This window comes from Harpia harpyja, chromosome 5 (genome assembly GCF_026419915.1).
Source record: "Harpia harpyja isolate bHarHar1 chromosome 5, bHarHar1 primary haplotype, whole genome shotgun sequence".
NCBI classification, from domain to species: Eukaryota; Metazoa; Chordata; class Aves; order Accipitriformes; family Accipitridae; genus Harpia; species Harpia harpyja.
The window spans coordinates 19,803,331-19,821,080 of record NC_068944.1 but is presented as its reverse complement, the minus strand read 5'-3'; the positions used below and the strand labels follow the sequence as shown (position 1 = coordinate 19,821,080).

The window sequence follows — 17,750 nt, the reverse complement described above, 5'->3', positions numbered from 1 at the left end:
TCTTGCTTCATTGATCTGAAGGACCCTTAGGCTACATTTTGTCTTAAGAGTTCAGTATTAATAATCTCGTACTGACACGTATGACACAGCACACCCAGGGAGAAGCACTAGGAAAGAGGATATTTCACTGGACCAGGATACAGCTGAGAAGGAGATGGTGGTCCAAAATTCCCATGGACTGAGGCTTACACACTTTAAGCATTGCTAAAAGCTTGCAAGTTGATGAGTTACCAAAGGAGTTAACTTCCCTTGTATTTCCACTTCTGTTTAGATATGAAAATATGAATTCCAAGTTCTACAAAGAAGTTAGGACCTCACAAACACTCACAGGAAATGCAGAGCAACCTACTTCTGGTGTTACTGAGGTCATCGGCAGGGGAAAGAAAACTTCAGCATTCTGAACCTCAGCAAATACCAAACTGATTTCCCAAGTTCTCCTTCTAAAACTACAACTGTCTGTTTGGAGTTGGGGTTCTTCAACTGCTCTCCTCAGTTTAAGACAAGCTAGCAAATGGGAAAACCTGATCATCAATGACAACCATAATCTGCAGTCCCAGAAGCTTTTCCAGAACAGATGCATACATACCATTTTGCAATTTTTCAGCACAGCCTGAATTATCCGTGATATGGCTGTGTAAGGATTGCCTGGTTTCAGAGACCAGGATTTTGCACCAGCATGCTTCCTGGAAGAGGTGGGTTAGCTTCTGCATCTCTCTCTTCCCTGTCTGCAAGCACTTTTAAGGATGATACCTCAGTCCTTAGCCTTATTCTGTCTATCTCCCAGTGGTGTCATTCATGACCCAGTTGATGATTATTTCAGTGAAAAGACTATGATGGCTAAACAGTTATGGGTTTGGTATTTTTTGTATACAAACATATCTGTTTGTAATTCAGTATCCAAGGTGAAGTCAAGTAGCTGAAAAGCCATGTTCCTTTCCTGAAGTAGCTGAAAGGCCATGTTCCAGTGTACGTCAACAAGACAAACCTTGGATTCCCCCATTCTCATATTCACCACCCACCAACTGGATTATCTGGGATGGCTTTCCAGTTTCTCACATTGAGCACTTCAAATTGCTGAAGGCAGGCAAACAGTGAACAGTTTTTACATCCAACATGGTGATAATGTGCCTGTTGTTTTACCACTTTCTGATGATTAAGTAGCTATGCAAGTACACGCTCATCACAGAACACCAGTACTCCAGTCAGACTGTTTTGCAAAGCTCTTTTTACTATGTGGATTAGTCTAAAGCTACAAACCCACGCTCCATAGGCTACAGTTAGAAAAATACTTTTACTTCCATAATAAATTACTTATTATGCAATTACAGGATCCCTGTGGATGCTGATTAAATCAAATAAACTTCTCCATTCAAGGAGTATAGAGCATTTGTGAAGCCATAAACATGTGTTTCCATGACCTTTGCTCTGCAGAGCAGGGCCCAGGACTTTTTATAAACAAACTAAATGCAGTTTAGGTTTTTCAGCAATCGTGTGGAAGTCCCGAGAGTATTTATTGTAAAACACTTTTTTAAACTGCCAAATTGAGATAGAGAACAGGCAAGGAAACAGTACAGCCTCTGTGGCAGCTATGGCAGCTACTATTGTGACCAGGGCCAGAATGTCCATTAGCTACTTTGGGGGCTGCTTTATTAACATCCAACTTTTAAATGTTTCATCTGGTACAGTATAAACACTACTGCACAAAGATATCCTCTAGTCCCACAGATGTATTTACTAAAAGGAAACCTTAACTCCAACCTAAAACCCATTCTTGCTTTAGAACACTCCTTGCTTTGTACCTACATTTAATGGTATTCTATCCGTAAACACAAATTTGCTCATTTATTGACTTTTTGATTCTAGAGAGGACACGAATGAAACTCTCCAAAAATTCAAATAATGAGAGCAACAAAATTTAACTAACCAGAACTGTTACAACTAAGGATATACAAGTCTCAAGAATGGACACAACTCCCATCCCTGCAAATGCATTGCATTAATTATCGGGACCTCTCAAGCGTGCACTGCTAAGCTCACAAGAATAAGTTCTCATGAGAGTTCACGTGCTTCCTCCTTCCAGTTGGCTCATAAACGCTGTACAAATAGCCTCTTTTGCAGTATTTTGACATTTCCTCCCAGCCAGAATCAGGAAACAAACAGAGGAGTGAGAAAATGAAAAATAAGCCTTAGAAAAACATACAGTTATGTGAAGTTCACCAACTGTTTTTAACATGTTGCTTCCAGAATTTTTAACAATGGTTAAATGGATCCTGCTGTGTCAGCTCAATTTATCAATTTATCTATGTATTACGTGAGCATTTAAAAAGTTATAGACATGCAGTGATGAACCTCATTATCAAAGTTAATATCGAGATGACACTGTGTTTTCCAAGGGTCTGCATTGCAGGTGGCAGAAATGCAACCTACAGTTAGATTGCATGGCAGCACTGCCATGCTCCCAGGGCAACCTGCTTGTCATGTGGCTCTGCTCTGCAAAGTAACCTCTGTGAAGGACAGCGTGAAGCAACCTCCTGAGGAGCAGTGCCTGAGTTCACTGATCTGAACATGTTGTTCTTGCCTCTGAATTGCCAGTGGGGCTGCAGGGCTCACCCCAGCACTCAGCCACTTCCCAGAACCTGCTCCTTCCTGGCTCCCCCTGCAGCAGCCTCACCCAAGCAGCTACAGGTACAAGGTTTGGCATGAGGGCAGAGTCGTACATCACGGTAGACCATGTTAGTTATTGCTGGTGATACCAGAGAAGTACTTTCATGATCTGGATTAGCTTGAAGGTGCACGGTTTGGCTTGCAGAAGAGATAGCTGCACCTACTTTGCAAGGAGACAACAGCGAGGAAGCCACAAAGCAGGCCGCATGGTCTGACCTCCTTCTGGCAATTTTAATCGATCTCCTCAAGAACTGCTCCAAGTTGTAGCATCCAGACCTCATCACAGACTTCTAACCCCTGCTCCTGATAGCCACACCAGTTTCTTTACAGTGGGCTGGATTGTCTTCATGCTGCCCTGCAGTTTGCACACCCTGAGGCACACACTTATGGCCCCCTGCTGACCCGGTTCCTGTAAAACCATGTTCTCTGGTGGAGAATTAAGATACCGCTTCCTGTAACTATTTCTTTACTTCTAATCAGACATCATATTTTTATTCCATACCTGTGACAGAATAGCACAGATACAATTTATTAGAAATCTTTTGTAAGTCTGTTCAAGCCATTACTATGCCCAAGTTTCTGGACTTCATTTTCATTAAAAATACAACTTAATGAACAGTTTGGTTTAGGAATCATGTGAATCAAGTTATTTGATTCAACTGCGCCAGCAGAACTATAGAAATAGACTCGTTCTCTACTATCACGTTGTTCCAGTTCAATTGCCTCCATAGTGTCTAAGCTGGTGCATTCAATCTAGACGGAACATATCGTAACATGACTGAGTTCCTATTTTTAAGCTTGCTCTAAAAGCCTTCCCCCCCCCAAAGGTCTTTAACCTTTATCTTTAGAAACGAGATAGTTACAGCAGTAGGAGGAATTCATTACCTACCTGCCTTTAGGAGCAGCACATACATATAGAAATGCATATAGAAAAAATAATCAAAATAACACAATATTCTTCAGACAGACCGAGCTGTGAGTACAAAAGCTGGAAAAGAAATTTAACTGCTACTTGTTTTAACATCAAAGGAACTGCAAGCCCTTAATGGCATATAAATGACTGTAGTTTTAACCTGCAGTCAATACTAAACCACGTTAAGTTAATCATTTATTGAATTTCCAATTTTGCAAGTGAAGAATTGCAGTTATTCTGAAAGCATCAGCATGTGAGAAGCAGACTTCACTGCTTTATCTGCCACAGAACAGATACAAAAATTTCCACATAAACAATTCCCACATGTCATTCAACTTGAGCTCTACAGAAATGGGGCTGCTTAGCAAAAGTATCTTCTTCAAGGTCACCTTGTGTGAGACACATGTGGTGCTCAAAGGGAGGTCAGGCGGGTCGACAGAAAGCCAAAGGGGAACACCACTTCGCACACCCACAGGGGTACAGGTGGAGGGAGGGCTGCAGGCTGCAAGCCAGGATAGAAAAAGAAAACTGGGTAACTTCAGGGGAAGACCCTGCTAAATGAGCTGAACTAATCAAGTGTGAGACAATTGCAATGAACATTTTGGTAGGTGTGACATCAATGAGATAGAGGCATTTTGGAACTTAAACAGTGATCTAAAGTTTGTATTACTCAACTGAAAAGAAAAATCCTAAATTAACCTTAAGTCCTATAGATCTGAATGAAAAATTCTATCACCGATAGATGTCAAGTGTGCTAAAACTTGGGTTAAAGGCTTACACAGTATTAGATAAATTCATCAGGGAGGTACCATCAGAAATAACTTTCAGTGTGTTTGCAGTGTTTGATAGTAATGAATGACATACATTTCCACAGTAAAACCTCCTGTGGGAAAGAGTCATTCGTGACCAAAATGGATCAGCTATTTACTGGAAGCACATAGGGACAGAAGCATTTAGCGATTCAGAGGAAATGAAAAATAAAAAATTAATAAAGACAAGCACAGTTCTGAAGAAGGATAACAGGAAGGCAGTTCATTAAATCCTGTATACAATAGATATTGTACTGAAAGGGCCAAAGATTATTTCACTTCCCAATGTACCTATCGCACCTGAGCAAACACCAAGTGATGTCAGCACAAGACTCACTTGGCCAATATGGAAATACAGTTTCACATCTTGACTTCAAAAAGCTGTCAGGCATATAAGCCAAATGCAAACGAGAGGGGAACTCACAGGCAGAGTTTGGTGGTTTAGCCTGAGATGATTAAACACCTTTTTTTAGTGAAAAGGAAATAGGAAGAGTTGGGTTATGACTACAAGGCACAATTCAGTACAAATGCTAAATGAGCTAGTGCAGGTATGTGAAGCAGCACAGCACCCATATGGAGTAATTCCTGGACCAAGAAATATACACATTGTCCCATTATCCACCTTGCTTAGGACAATAAATAGCCCAGCCATGGTGCTGTGGTGGTTTGCAGTATTGCCTCAGCTTATACAGAAGTGGCTGGGGTACTCCTCCAGTACCACCCTGAAAAGCCACAGTTTAGTGGAATAAACAGGAGAATGGGACATCTATCTACAAGAGGATCCAAAATTACTTGACTTCTTTAGTCTTGCAGAACAACCTTTAAAGAAATATGTTTTCTTCTCCTGAAATATCAGAGAAATAAATGCTAGGGAAGGAAACAATATATTGAAGCAAAGGAGCAGAAAATCTAAAAGGGTTATAATGCAGTTATGAATATATGTATAATCTAAATTAGACATTTTCTAACCACCAGAAAAGCAAAATTACAGAACAGGGTCCTGTCAGGAGCAATGGAATGAAGAAAAATTGCCCTGTTTTCAAGAAGGTGCTTCCTACCTTCCAGAGGGAATTCTGTGATACAGCTGCCTGCAATAGCAGCAGACTGAATTCCGTGACCCAAGAGATTCCTTCTTGTACTGTGTTAGTCATCACTTAAGACTCCCCAAAGGCAACAGTATTCCAGGATTTTCATCTCTTGGTTAACACCTCTGTATCTCAACATTTGGAACTGAGGACTGTTAGAAGAGCAAACCAGTAACCTCAGTGAAGAGCTGCCGAAAGAAGAATTTCATCGTGCCATGTTTCTAACCAAAACAGGGCAGGTGCACACTAAAGTTTCACGCTGAACAGGCTAACAGCATTTGGAAATACATAATGTATTGCACTATGTAACATTATGTAGCTGAGGCACTGCTGTAGTATAATTATGTATTTGTGTTAAGACTTATCCGAAGACATGTGCATCAAACCAAGAAGCTAATATAACTCGTAAACTTTTGACCCTTGTTAAGCTGAGATGCATTAGAATTATTACTGAGGGAGGCAGCTGGGTAAGGTCTGGCAAACTTCACCGCTACAAATATCACAAGCAAAGCGGTGAGGGAGCCTCACCTACTGTTTTTAAACCACAGAAATAAGGTATTAAATTCTACTTACACCATGTCCAAAGCACACTAAGACCAACTGGGTTTGGACGAGTTCTCCAGAGGTCAAAACCAAAGAAATATTTATAACCAATTAGAAAAGGTAAGCCAATGCCATGCTAAATAGAGATGACAATGAGAAGAAAAAAGAGGAATAAAAGAGGTGTCATCAGGAAGCTAAAAGAAGCCAAGAAGTTCCAACCCTCTCTAAGATGTTCTTTTTCCCTCTTTATCACCTGTACTATTTTCCACAATATTTTCCACAATAGCCATCATTTGCTATCTCTGAAGAGATGCAAATATTGAAGGAGAAGAAGTGCATATGGGAAGAAGATGTTTAGAGAAATCAGGGCCAAAGGGTCCCACATCAGTAAGAGCTAATCAAGTCAGGTGAATGTTTGATACTGGTAAAGTAAAATTAAATTAACAGAAACACAAAACAATAAATCATCTTTGGAAAATATACCCATCACAGGCTTTAAGAAAAATAGGATGATCATCTAGACAGGGTTGTGGGCACCACTGTACACAACAGCTCAAAGGAGATCTCTGCATCTGAAGGCAAGAAAAATGGCAAGGTGCTAGCAGCTACAAGGACTGGGACATCAGATCTTTCTCGGAGCTGCGCTCTAAGCTGAACTAATTATCCATATTATACAGGACATCCAGGTAGGTGATACGCTAGTACAATTGTCCAACCCAACAATCTCTGAATCTAATAATGAATGTCATAATACCATCATTTAAATCAACAGTAAGTCCTTGCCTGAAATGCTGAGGCATTGATATTCTCTGTAGCTCAAGAGAATATTGCAGAACTATAGCTAGTTCAGAAAAACGTAATGGAAATGACAAAAGAAGTTGAAAAAAGAACAGGGATTGCTTACCTTTAAAAGGACAAATATGCAAGATAATAAGTACATTTGATTTCCCTTATACCATCTCACTCTGTTTTATAACATGTAATACAAGGGACCTTCCATAAAATTAAAGAGTGTTAAATTTGAAATAAAATCAGAGAGCACTTATTAAATTGTGGAAGTCCTTGCTTCATGACGCCACTGAAGCCAAGAAATTAATGAGGTTTTAAAAGGGTCTGGATAATTATATGTTTAACAAGATTATCCAGAGTAGCTATAATTATAAACAACATTTTTTGGAAGGGATTTGAAACCACATGTTTTAGGATTAAAGCCAGTCTCTCACTAGGAGAGATCAGGACAAATTGTAATGTTGGATATGGGGAGAAAGGGTATTCCCTTCCTTGCTTACTGTCCTTATCCAGCAGGTACCAGCTACTCTCAGGATGAGGATACTGGTCTAAATGGGCAATTTCTAGACCAGGAAGTCCTTGCATGAAGCATGGGACATGTGTAGCTCTCAGAGCCTATCTAGTCTGCCCTGTATGTATTGCAGTTACACTTGGAGACCTGGACCAAAAGAGAGCTCTCGATGTACTACGTGACCAATGTAGGTGTAGGACAAATAGCCCTGTCACTGTTTAGAATGACAAAGCTAGGAAACTGAGCATTTTTACTGCTCCTATTTGCCAAGGGACACAGAAGCAGAGAGACAGATGAAGTAATAGACTCAAGAACACAAACCAAGTTTGTGGCCGAAGTGAGAACCACGCTGGTCCTCCTGACTCCAGTCCAGTATCTTGACTCCAAGCCAAGCTCTCCTCACATTCTTCCCAAACTTGAGTTTATTTTAAAACAATTTCCTCTTTTTCTTTTTCTTTTTATTTTGCCTTTTTGAGATCCCAAACAAATCTCTGCCTTCCGCAGAAAAGAGGAGGGGTGGAGGCTCTGGGATCAAGCTTGCCTCAGATTATGGGACAAAGTACAGACCCAGTGGTCACATTTGCTTTCTAGAAGAGCGTGGATGAGAAACAAGCTTGAATGGGCAAGGCAGCAAGTGCCATGGGAGGAAGTTGCATTGAAGACTACAACCGTATATTTCAATTAAGACCAACACTTCTTCTAAAGTTTAAGTTGTGCAATCTCAGAAGGATTTTCCTCCCCACCACTGTCACTTACAATATTAGGCAATTCAGCCACAGTCTCAAGAAAAAGCTACTTCCTTTCTAAAACCTATCAGACTGTATATACTGTATCTGCATTTTGGCATATAAAACACCATCTGCACCAAATCAAAAATGTCATACTTTCAGCTGCAGCTGGGAGTTAACTGTTCTTTCTTATTTTCTTCCACCTTTTACACCTTGTGACTGGCACTGTGCTTTTCGGCATTTGCTATCCGGGCCTGTCTCCAGCTGAATTCACCTGCTTTAAATTTTGTGAGCCCTAATAAAAAAGGCCTGCAGACACGTTTGCTCCAAGTGTGCAACCATTTAAGGGTGGTAATGAGTTGGACTGCAGCCTGGTATCTGGCAGACCTTCCTACTTCATGACTCACTGTTAATTAAAACCACACTCTTTGCTTATTCCTGGGATAGCGTTACTTGCAAATAATTGAGAGTCTCTCACTGCCTTATAGCCTCCTCCCCCCCAGTTCTGTTCTGTAGAGTACACTTTTCTGATGGAGATCTGTTTCCCTTAAAGTTGGATGCAGTGTAATGAAGAAGGACATCCATTTTTCCATGAATCCTTCTTGTCCTTAATTTGGATTCTGATCCTTTTTCTTATTTTGAATTGCATCTCAAGCCATGAGCAATCTGATCCATTGTACTCTACAGCTGGTTTCTGGAGGCTACTGCCATGACGAAGTACAGCACACAACTGAATATCACAAACTACTACTCAACTCCAGGCATTTTTTCAGCATGCCCATACAACAACTGAAATGTGATGGATTCACACAGAGCTTTGAAAAGGTCACTTTTAGAAGTATTAAAACAATTAGTTAACAGGTTTTCTTATACATAAATATTGGAAGGAATAAATAGATTAATCTTTCTTTTTTAATTAAGCCTATTTCCACAGTATTTCTCTCTCCCCAAAAGCAACGAGGTCTGAGAATCGCTCAATGTAAATAATTTCATGCAAAAAGGTAAAGCTGCAAGACAAACTCTCTGCTTTTGCCTGGAAGTCACACTGCTGATTTCTTGATTTATAGAGCCATCTGTGGCTAGGCATCTAGCAATCTGAAAAGCCACCTCTCTTATGGCTCTGTTGAGCCTGTTCAAATCAGCTGATGCATTTTTAACAAAATCTCGTACCACAAACCTCTGATGACTGGTTGCAGGGACTCACAGCAAAAGCTCTTCCACTCTGAAATTGGCTACGTGGCTGGACTAACAAACCCAGGACTATTTCCTCTGGAGGCACAGTACCAAGCTCAACACTTCTCCTGAAGCGTTTGTTTGTAGGGCAGTTATTGCTGCAACTCATTTCGCGTTTTCTAATTCATTGGAGTTACAGCATCAGTAGAAAGCCTCCCCAACACGCAGCCACAGGCATCAGTCAGCTAATGCAGAATTCAAAGAACTGATCACTTAGTTTTCCCTTTTCCAGTGTATTCTACCAAGGAAGAATTGAAAATTACCATGTGAAACCCACACAGTTTGGACTCATTTTAGATCATGCCAATATTCTCCCAAATTCAGACACTCAGCTGCATACTCTGCATATGCATTAGGTTCCTTACAGTCAGTCCTGCCAAATACATATTCGTAGCAGATTCAGCTGCTTCTGCAGCCTCCTCCTAACTAGCAGAAATGATTCCAGGATGCTACGTGCAGACACCTAGAAAGAGAAAGCTGAAGTTTGGAAAAATGTGTTTAATAGGTATTTAATTTTCCACTCTCCATTTCACTCCATTTTTAAAAAACAAGCAGGTTATTCTGATGCAGATTCATCATTTCAGCTGTGAAGATCAGAATTCCTTAAAGCATTGGGGATCATCTCACATGACAGTAACCATTATCCCTTTTTTAAAAAAAATGCCTGTGATAGTTTTGGGTGTCACTAAATCTAAACACAGCTGCTGTGTTCACTAAATATTCTGTAATACATACAGTTTACAGAACACAAATAATATTTGCTGAGCTCTGATGTGAAGAAGTAAAACACATTTACGCAGATTTCTATTTGCCCAGTATCAATATTTCTTTGCAGTCAAAGTTTTCCCCTTCTCCCCCACGCTTTTTTTTCGTGGAATATTCTGGCCCATTTAGTTGCATTGGTGGATTGCCTTGAGGCAGCCAGTCTAGGACCAACCCAATTTAAAGCTACACTCTATGCTATGTAATCAGTGTTTGTTAGCTCAGTTTTTTTCCTTGCGTTCCAGGCAAATGACTATTGAACCCTGTCTGAAAGCCAGCACCTGTCCTCTCTGGGAGACCGAGCTCCCTTTGACCCAGACTCCAGGCTCAGGCTCACCTCTGAACCAAACAAAAAGTGAGTATCTGAACATCATCATTTAGATTCAGAGGAATCTGAGTGTTTTTCTTCTGAGCTTCTGCCATCAGATTATTCCTGTTTTACGCACGTGCATGCTTTCTTTCCAGGAGATCAAGGGCTTCAAAGAAGTCTGTTAGAGCCCACTTTGGTAAAATGCAACTCTAATTAGCCACACTTCTTAATACTTCAAACATTTCCCCTTATGGGTATAGCCCCAGATTCTAGCCTGCTGCTAAATCCATTCTGCACAGCTCAAATGATAAAGCAGATTTAAAGCTGACAAAACCGGCTTCCAGGAGACACAGCAAAACCTTGTGTACACTCATCAGACCCAGGCTTACATATCCTCCAACATGTAGTTAAAAGCTGCAATCTTCAGGCAATCCTTGGCTGCCAGGAGTGCCCGTAACAATTACAACTGCAACTGAGTATAAAGCACAGTCCTGATACTGATCTCTCATGTGCTAGAAACTCTGGCAATACCACAATCCAGACAACATGGCAACATGCAGAGAGGCTTTTTTTCCTGTCTATAGCGGCACCAAAATGGGCAGCTGATCCCCCTAAATAATTTACCCACTTCAAAGTACAATTTCTATTTGAAATGTGCAAGTTGTAACCGTCTCCCCTAAAAACAGATTTTTGAGAGTAAAGAAAAAAACATTCCACCCATACGCAAGAGGAGACAGAAAATGAGACCCAAGGCATGCTAGACAGTCTGATAAAAAACATGTTAAGATTAGTAGTAGGAATTTCTCTGCACCCTGGGCTAAATTCCCACTGTGGCTTTTTATATTATAAAATTGTTTCCCTTTTTCTGTGGATTTTTCTGCCTTTGGCATCTCTGCCATTCTTCTTCCCACTGGGAAAATACACAGCAAACACATCAACACTTCCAGCTAAGCCATTCCCCAAAATTATCCTCAAGCTCACTCAGTATGACCACAGTTTTAGATAATTCCTTCCATGAACGTAATACACAGTCTCTCTTCCCTTCTCCTAAGAGTCATTTCTGATAATCACTCAGATGCTGCTGTTGTTCTTGCATAACAAGTTTGGAAATATGGATGCTATCTAAGAAACTGAGCAATGTATGTAGCAAAACAACCTTGTCGGACTTAACCAGCAGCTCTGGTGAAGAATCAATTTGTGATCGACTGTCACAATCATTTCTTAACTCAAAACGATTTGAAAAATTCAGTACCATATCTACCACTTCTCATATTCTGCTTTGTTTTCTCAAGATGGTAACAGCTGTAGCTTTTCCACTTTAAAAACAATTGTTTAGTTTCCTGAAAGGAAGTTCACTTCTTAACATACCCAGTCCTCATGAAACCATTTCAGAGCACATCCAGACAGGAATGCCAAAGCTCACTATTATTTAAAAGCTATACAGATAGAAATGTGTATTTGATACCATTTCCTCATTTTCAAATTGCATGTTGCACTGTGCTGCATCCTCGGTTACTGGCTTCTGAAACATGTTGCGGCAGATGAGCCATATTGTCAGACTAGCAATGAACATCCCAATATCTGGTACAAATAGTCTGATCACGTTGCCAGCATCTGCTCCTTTCACACTGTATGGGATGAAAAAAAAACAACAAAAAAAACAAAGAAACATTTGTTACTTCTAATGACATTTTCAACTGTAACAGAAAGTTAGCTCAAGGCAAAGAAAAAACCCAAAACCCCAGTAATAAGAAAGCTTCACAATATGAGAAGTATGACCAACAACAGATCTAGATCTAGACAGACAGATATTTTTTGCTCTCCAGAAATACAGAATAAGTCATTATTCACTCGGAACTCACATACTCATATTTTAGTGATACTCAGCATTTTGATTAACCCAATTCTGAATCCATTTTGTAGAAAGCAACACAGGAACAACCTTCAAATTCAACAAGAAAGATTTCAGCTGAGTCCCTAGAAGATCCATGCGTAGAAATCACAATCCCTTTACTGGCATCCTTTGCAAAGACAACAGCATCCAGCTCCACCAAGGAGGTCAAGCAAAGACAAGACAGCATTCATGTCACCCCTAAGTATGCCCTAATCATTCCTGGCACACAGAGAAACAACCAGAAAGTCTGTAATATTTTAATATTTTTTATTATGTTAACTGTTAATACGTTTTATTCAACCAGACCTCTTAAATACCTTTTTGGGTATTTAAGTACTAATATTTAAGTACAAATATTTAAATAATAACTAAAGTGTTAGGTCCCCACCAAGAAAACCTTTCTTCTCCTCTGAAAGATTCATAAGGCTGGATGAATTTCATGTAGAAAAATAATTGCACTGCTTCATTGTACAGATCTGATTGTTTAGGCTGGGAAATATGACTTTATGGGTTTGGATGTGGTGTCTGAATTTGGTTCACTGTTAAAATGGAAAGCTTGGATTCAGATTTAGTGGCACAATGAACAGTTTATTAAGCTGCTGCATGGACTTACTGAACTTTTAAATATTAATGAGAGGATATAATCTTAATTATTTGAAAGTGTACAGCATGTACCTGCCAATCTTGAATTTAACACGTTGTAAATATGCAGCTCCAATTTTAATTTTAATTTAGTTTTTTATAGGGCTTTATGTCCATAATCAGTTCTGAGGACAGGTGAGGCATCTGTATAGCTCCTTGGGCATAGGTGAGCGTGCTAGACTAGCTCTTCATAGCCTGAACTGGTAGAAAACCTTGACAGGTTGTGTTAGAGATGCAAAAGAAAAGATCACCTCTGGCCTTCCTTTATCCTAACACTAGCAGCTTTGAAGCCTAAAAAAAGCTATTTGTGAATAGCAACTGCTGCCATTAACTGCAGATCTGGAGTATCTAGAAAGTCTCTAATGTGATTACAACACAACCACTGTCAGGAGTCTTGTTGGCCTGCTCATATGTCTAAGACCAAATCCTACATTTCCATCACTGCTGCTGACCCAGCTTTTCCACTGCCATGTATCTTGCAAAATAACATACGCCCAAAGTGGGAATAAGGGAAGTGACCAGAAAGCTAGCTTTAATGTTTGTTTCAACATGTACAAATGTGTGTATCACGGGAAGCAGTGAGCTATGTGCAGGTTTGTGGGATACTGTCCAGTAGCACAATTATGAAATGGACACAGAAGTACTACTGAATTGTTTCAAAACAGGAGAGGGAAAATTCAAGCTCTAGTTCTTCCCATGGTCAGACATAGACATGGAATAAACTGACAAGGTGCTGCCTAAGGAAAACAACTTAAGATTTGAAATTGCAGCTTCTTGTAAAAGGAAAAGAAAGAAATTGCAATCATGCAGCCAGAAAACTTCCTCCTCTGATGCTCTTTGCTGTTACAGATTAACCCTGAATGGTCATGCACTATATGGCAGCTAAATAGCTTGAAAATGTTTTGCTAATGGCTTCGAGTTGTACTGAAGCACAGAAAAAAATTCAGTCAGTCATTGAAAAGCTTGTAAAAGAGTTAGATGGCAATGTCCTTGCTGGATTGCTTGTGTGGTTTTTGTGCTGCTGCTTCAAGTAAAGCAAGCTGTAGAGTCAACTGGCATATGGCAGCATAGCCGATCTGTTTAACATTACAGAAAATACAGGCTTGACGTGTGTCAGTTCATTTTGCAGTACCGCAGCTCTTACTGCCAATGAAGGTTAGCTAGTTCAAGGCACTGAGTCGGCACTTTCTCCTTTGGCAGAAAGCAGTAAAAAGTACACGTTTAATGAACCTAATTCCCAACAACAGGATTCACAAAACCAATAATGAATTAGTTTCACTCATCCTGATCATTATGCTGAAACCTGCCTATTAAAACAGTTTTACTAAATAAGTGGCAACAAAATCTGAATTCTTGATTCCGAAAGCATCACTCAGGCTTTTTTTGGAAATAGTTGAAAAAAAACCTGAATCCAGTATCAGTCAGTGTAAGAACAGTATAAATTTGCTAGTCTCATATTGAAGAATGGATCAGATTACTTCTATGCAATAGTTGTCTAAGTGAGCTTTTTCTGTACACAGGTATGAAGTCACATCTAAAATTAATCTTGCATCACTTCTGAACTTAAAGCATGAGTCCATCAGATAAAACCACTCATGCACAAACAAATTAAAAGGTGGTAGCCTTCAAATGCCAGCACTTCTTAGTCACACCAGGTTCTCCTTCCTCACATTGTACTCCCGTGGAGCCACGCTGGGTCTTCCTTCACATATCCCACTCCCCAGAACAAGGGCAGACCCCTGCGGGAGCACTGCCTCTGTCGCGGCTCACATTTCTTTCCACTAACCCAAACCAAGTGCTTCTGATCTTTCAAAATAAATCATTTAGCATGTTGTTGTGAAAGATGTAATGTACAGTTCAGGCTAGCAATAGCGAGCCTGAACAGTGATACTTAACCACAGAGCAGGGAAAAATTCTGCACATGAATAGTTTATTCACCAAAACCAGTCACAAATGTATGCTGTCCCTGTCTCCCCATGAGAAGGAAAACAAATTGACCTCAGTGTGATAATTAAAAAGGAAACAAAAGATCACTTGAAAATAGTGAAATGTATATTCTTCTGTAAAGCAGAATAATAAACTGCTTCATTCGACCCCAAGCAATTTGCTCCCCAGTTTTTCACAGCAACAGCTGAAACAAAAATCAGTTATTCCCACTTGTTATCTCTGGCAGCACAAAAAAGACTGGTAAATACTGCAATCATTCCACAAACATTTCTCACTTTATTTGCGCATTCACACATGGTCATATTTTGCATTTGATAACAGTCTATGCATTGTGCTTTTTGCTCCAAAAGAGGCTCTCTAATGACAAAGTTAAAACAGAAGCACAGGAAACCTATTCAGGAGATCTAGAGGAACAGCTTTTTGAAATCCCTGCAAGAATCACAGCGTGCAGTGAATTGGTCATAGCCCTTGATCTACAACTAGTACAGCATCATTTATTCACCTAACTAACTTACCTAGAGGGCAACTTTAATTGTAATAGATGCCTCTGACTGAAGCTTGTAACTCAGCCAGAAACATGTTCTGAAATGTAATTACAGTAAGTGGCAGCTTTAGAATGATTTTCCCCCTTTTGTTCTTTCTTACAGAATGCCGAAGAAAACAGGACCCCAAGCCCCCCCCCCCGAAAAAGAAGTTATGGGTTTGAAATGTTTTTCTACCTTCCCTTCACCAAGTAAATTCCATTGCACGCAACTTCTAAGGCAAGGGACTACTACAGTTAGGGTTGCAAGAGGTCCTCTGTAACAAAAATAAATTTTGTGGGACAAAAGGGATTTTATGACTTTTGCATCAATATGTGAAACTGTTTTATCCTATCAACTGACCCCTAATACAGCAGTTTCCTCACCAGTCAGTCTGTGTTCCCCTGTTGGTTTTGGCTGTATACTTTAAATTTAAACTACTTTAGAAAGAGATCATCTTCATTTTCTGTGTTTACATAGATTTTTTCTGGGACTGTGTGACCCTGGTCCTTTTCTAAAGTTCATTGGTGCTAAAGAAATTACTAGGCAAGATCTCCCAGTTTATCTGCATTGAGAATAGAGTTAGCTGTGGACATACACATTAAAACTGCTCTCTTACTTCATGTATACTCACTAGCAGTGAAATAAAACCCAAATGCCTTGAAGAAGTGAAGCCAGCATAATTTAAACACTACATTCTTGCTTGGTGCTCTAGAAATCAGCATTTGAGTTTCTGAAAATAAATTTTTCATTTTTTTCCTTTTTAGAATAAAGATTTCTCAAAAATTAGAATTATTCATCTTCTGCTGAATGCACAAAGCTTTGGTGAACAGTGAAGTGTTAATACTGCCTTACCTGGTCTGATTTGATTTCTTTAGAATGGCAGACACATTACCTTCCTCTTTATTTCAGGTTTACAGAATAAAACAAGAAAAGCAGCAGAGCTGTTAGAATTCAAATTGCAATGACTTCAATAGAAAAAAAAGCAGACTATATAGTAACACACGTGTAAAGCAACATGCATAACAGTATATAAAATACTCCACACATAGCATGAAAACCAATAGACTTCAAACTCGAAATAGTTAGTATTTTGTTACAAACAAACAAATGAGAAAAAAAAAAACAGGGAAAAAAAGAACAACCAGTCTTTCTTAAACAGAACTCAAATTAATTCAGCATCAGCAATATATCACAATGTTAAGCTTATGTTAAACGATAAATCAAACAATGCCTCCAGATTAAAGCCCTGTAAAAAGCTTGATTTTATATTGAATACTGGATAAACAAAGTATTTTAAACTTTATTTTTTATCATAGTTTTAAAAATTTCTCAAAAGCCTTATTCACTGCATACTATACTATCTTTTCTTTTCTCCCCTCGGGGGTTTTCTATAGCATCTGTTTACTTTCTAACAAATTGATTTAATAAAACTGCAATCAGGTAACACTATTAACACTTTACAGGTGATAAACTACAGAAGAGATGCATAGATGCTAATACTTTCCATTCATCTTGTTTGGTCTTTGTAAGACATCTGATATTTCCAAGTGGATCTAATACTTGAGAGTAATTTATGCATCACCATAGATGTTCACAGCACAATTCCCATGGGCTTCATCTGCCACTGCAATCACTTGGATTGGAGGCAAATCAGACCTAAGAATCATGAGCATGGTCCCCTGGAAACGTGGACCAGCAGTACCACATAAGTGCTATGCAGTACTGTGAATGATTCGTTTAACACTAGCATCCCCTCTGTGATCCCAAAATAGTGGAAACTTTGAGGGTACCAAAGACTAGAAACCAGATTGCCTTAGAGATGTGCTTGCTGATCCTTGCTGTTGGAAGTGGGTCTTGGGAATGGTTGCAGCTGGAAACAAGTTAAAGAGGCCCCTTGTCCTCTCTCAGTTTGAACTAAGGATGCCTCTGTACTCACTCTGCTGGGAAACTCCCACTTAACTTATCTGGGTCTGAATCACAACCAGCGCTTCAGTGAACATAGGACGCTCACATTCTGTATTCATGCTGGCATGACTTGTCCCGGCTGGTTCAAAAGAGAAGTCAGATATGATGTTGGCTCACATGGCAACTTTGATATGACCCTCAGGGCAAACCTCTGCTGTGGGTAAAGTATGCGAGTTGCTGAGCACTGGTAGGTGTGCCTTTAGTCCTTTCCTTACCTCATGCTCACCCACAATTATAATAAATTATGTTACAAAAAAACCCCAAAGAACTTAGTAATATTAATATCCACAGGGCTGTGCATGATCAGTCTTAATCCTGCACTGCCTTAATGTGACTGTCCTCTCAGTTCATGCAGAGCATGCCATGTGTTTTACCCAAAATACCTGAAATTGCACTTTGGGAGAATTTTGTTCATGCAAAGTAAAAGAGTA

The 17,750-nt window shown here is 39.6% G+C and overlaps 1 protein-coding gene across 1 annotated transcript in view; it reads right to left on the bottom strand.

Annotated features, from left to right (window-relative positions):
* PIEZO2 (piezo type mechanosensitive ion channel component 2) overlaps positions 1-17,750 on the bottom strand; it is a 314,868-nt gene that overhangs the window by 129,370 nt on the left and 167,748 nt on the right. Inside the window, exon 5 of the mRNA XM_052788207.1 lies at positions 11,813-11,975. Coding sequence (XP_052644167.1) covers positions 11,813-11,975 — 163 coding nt within the window. The remainder of the gene's footprint in view (positions 1-11,812; positions 11,976-17,750) is intronic.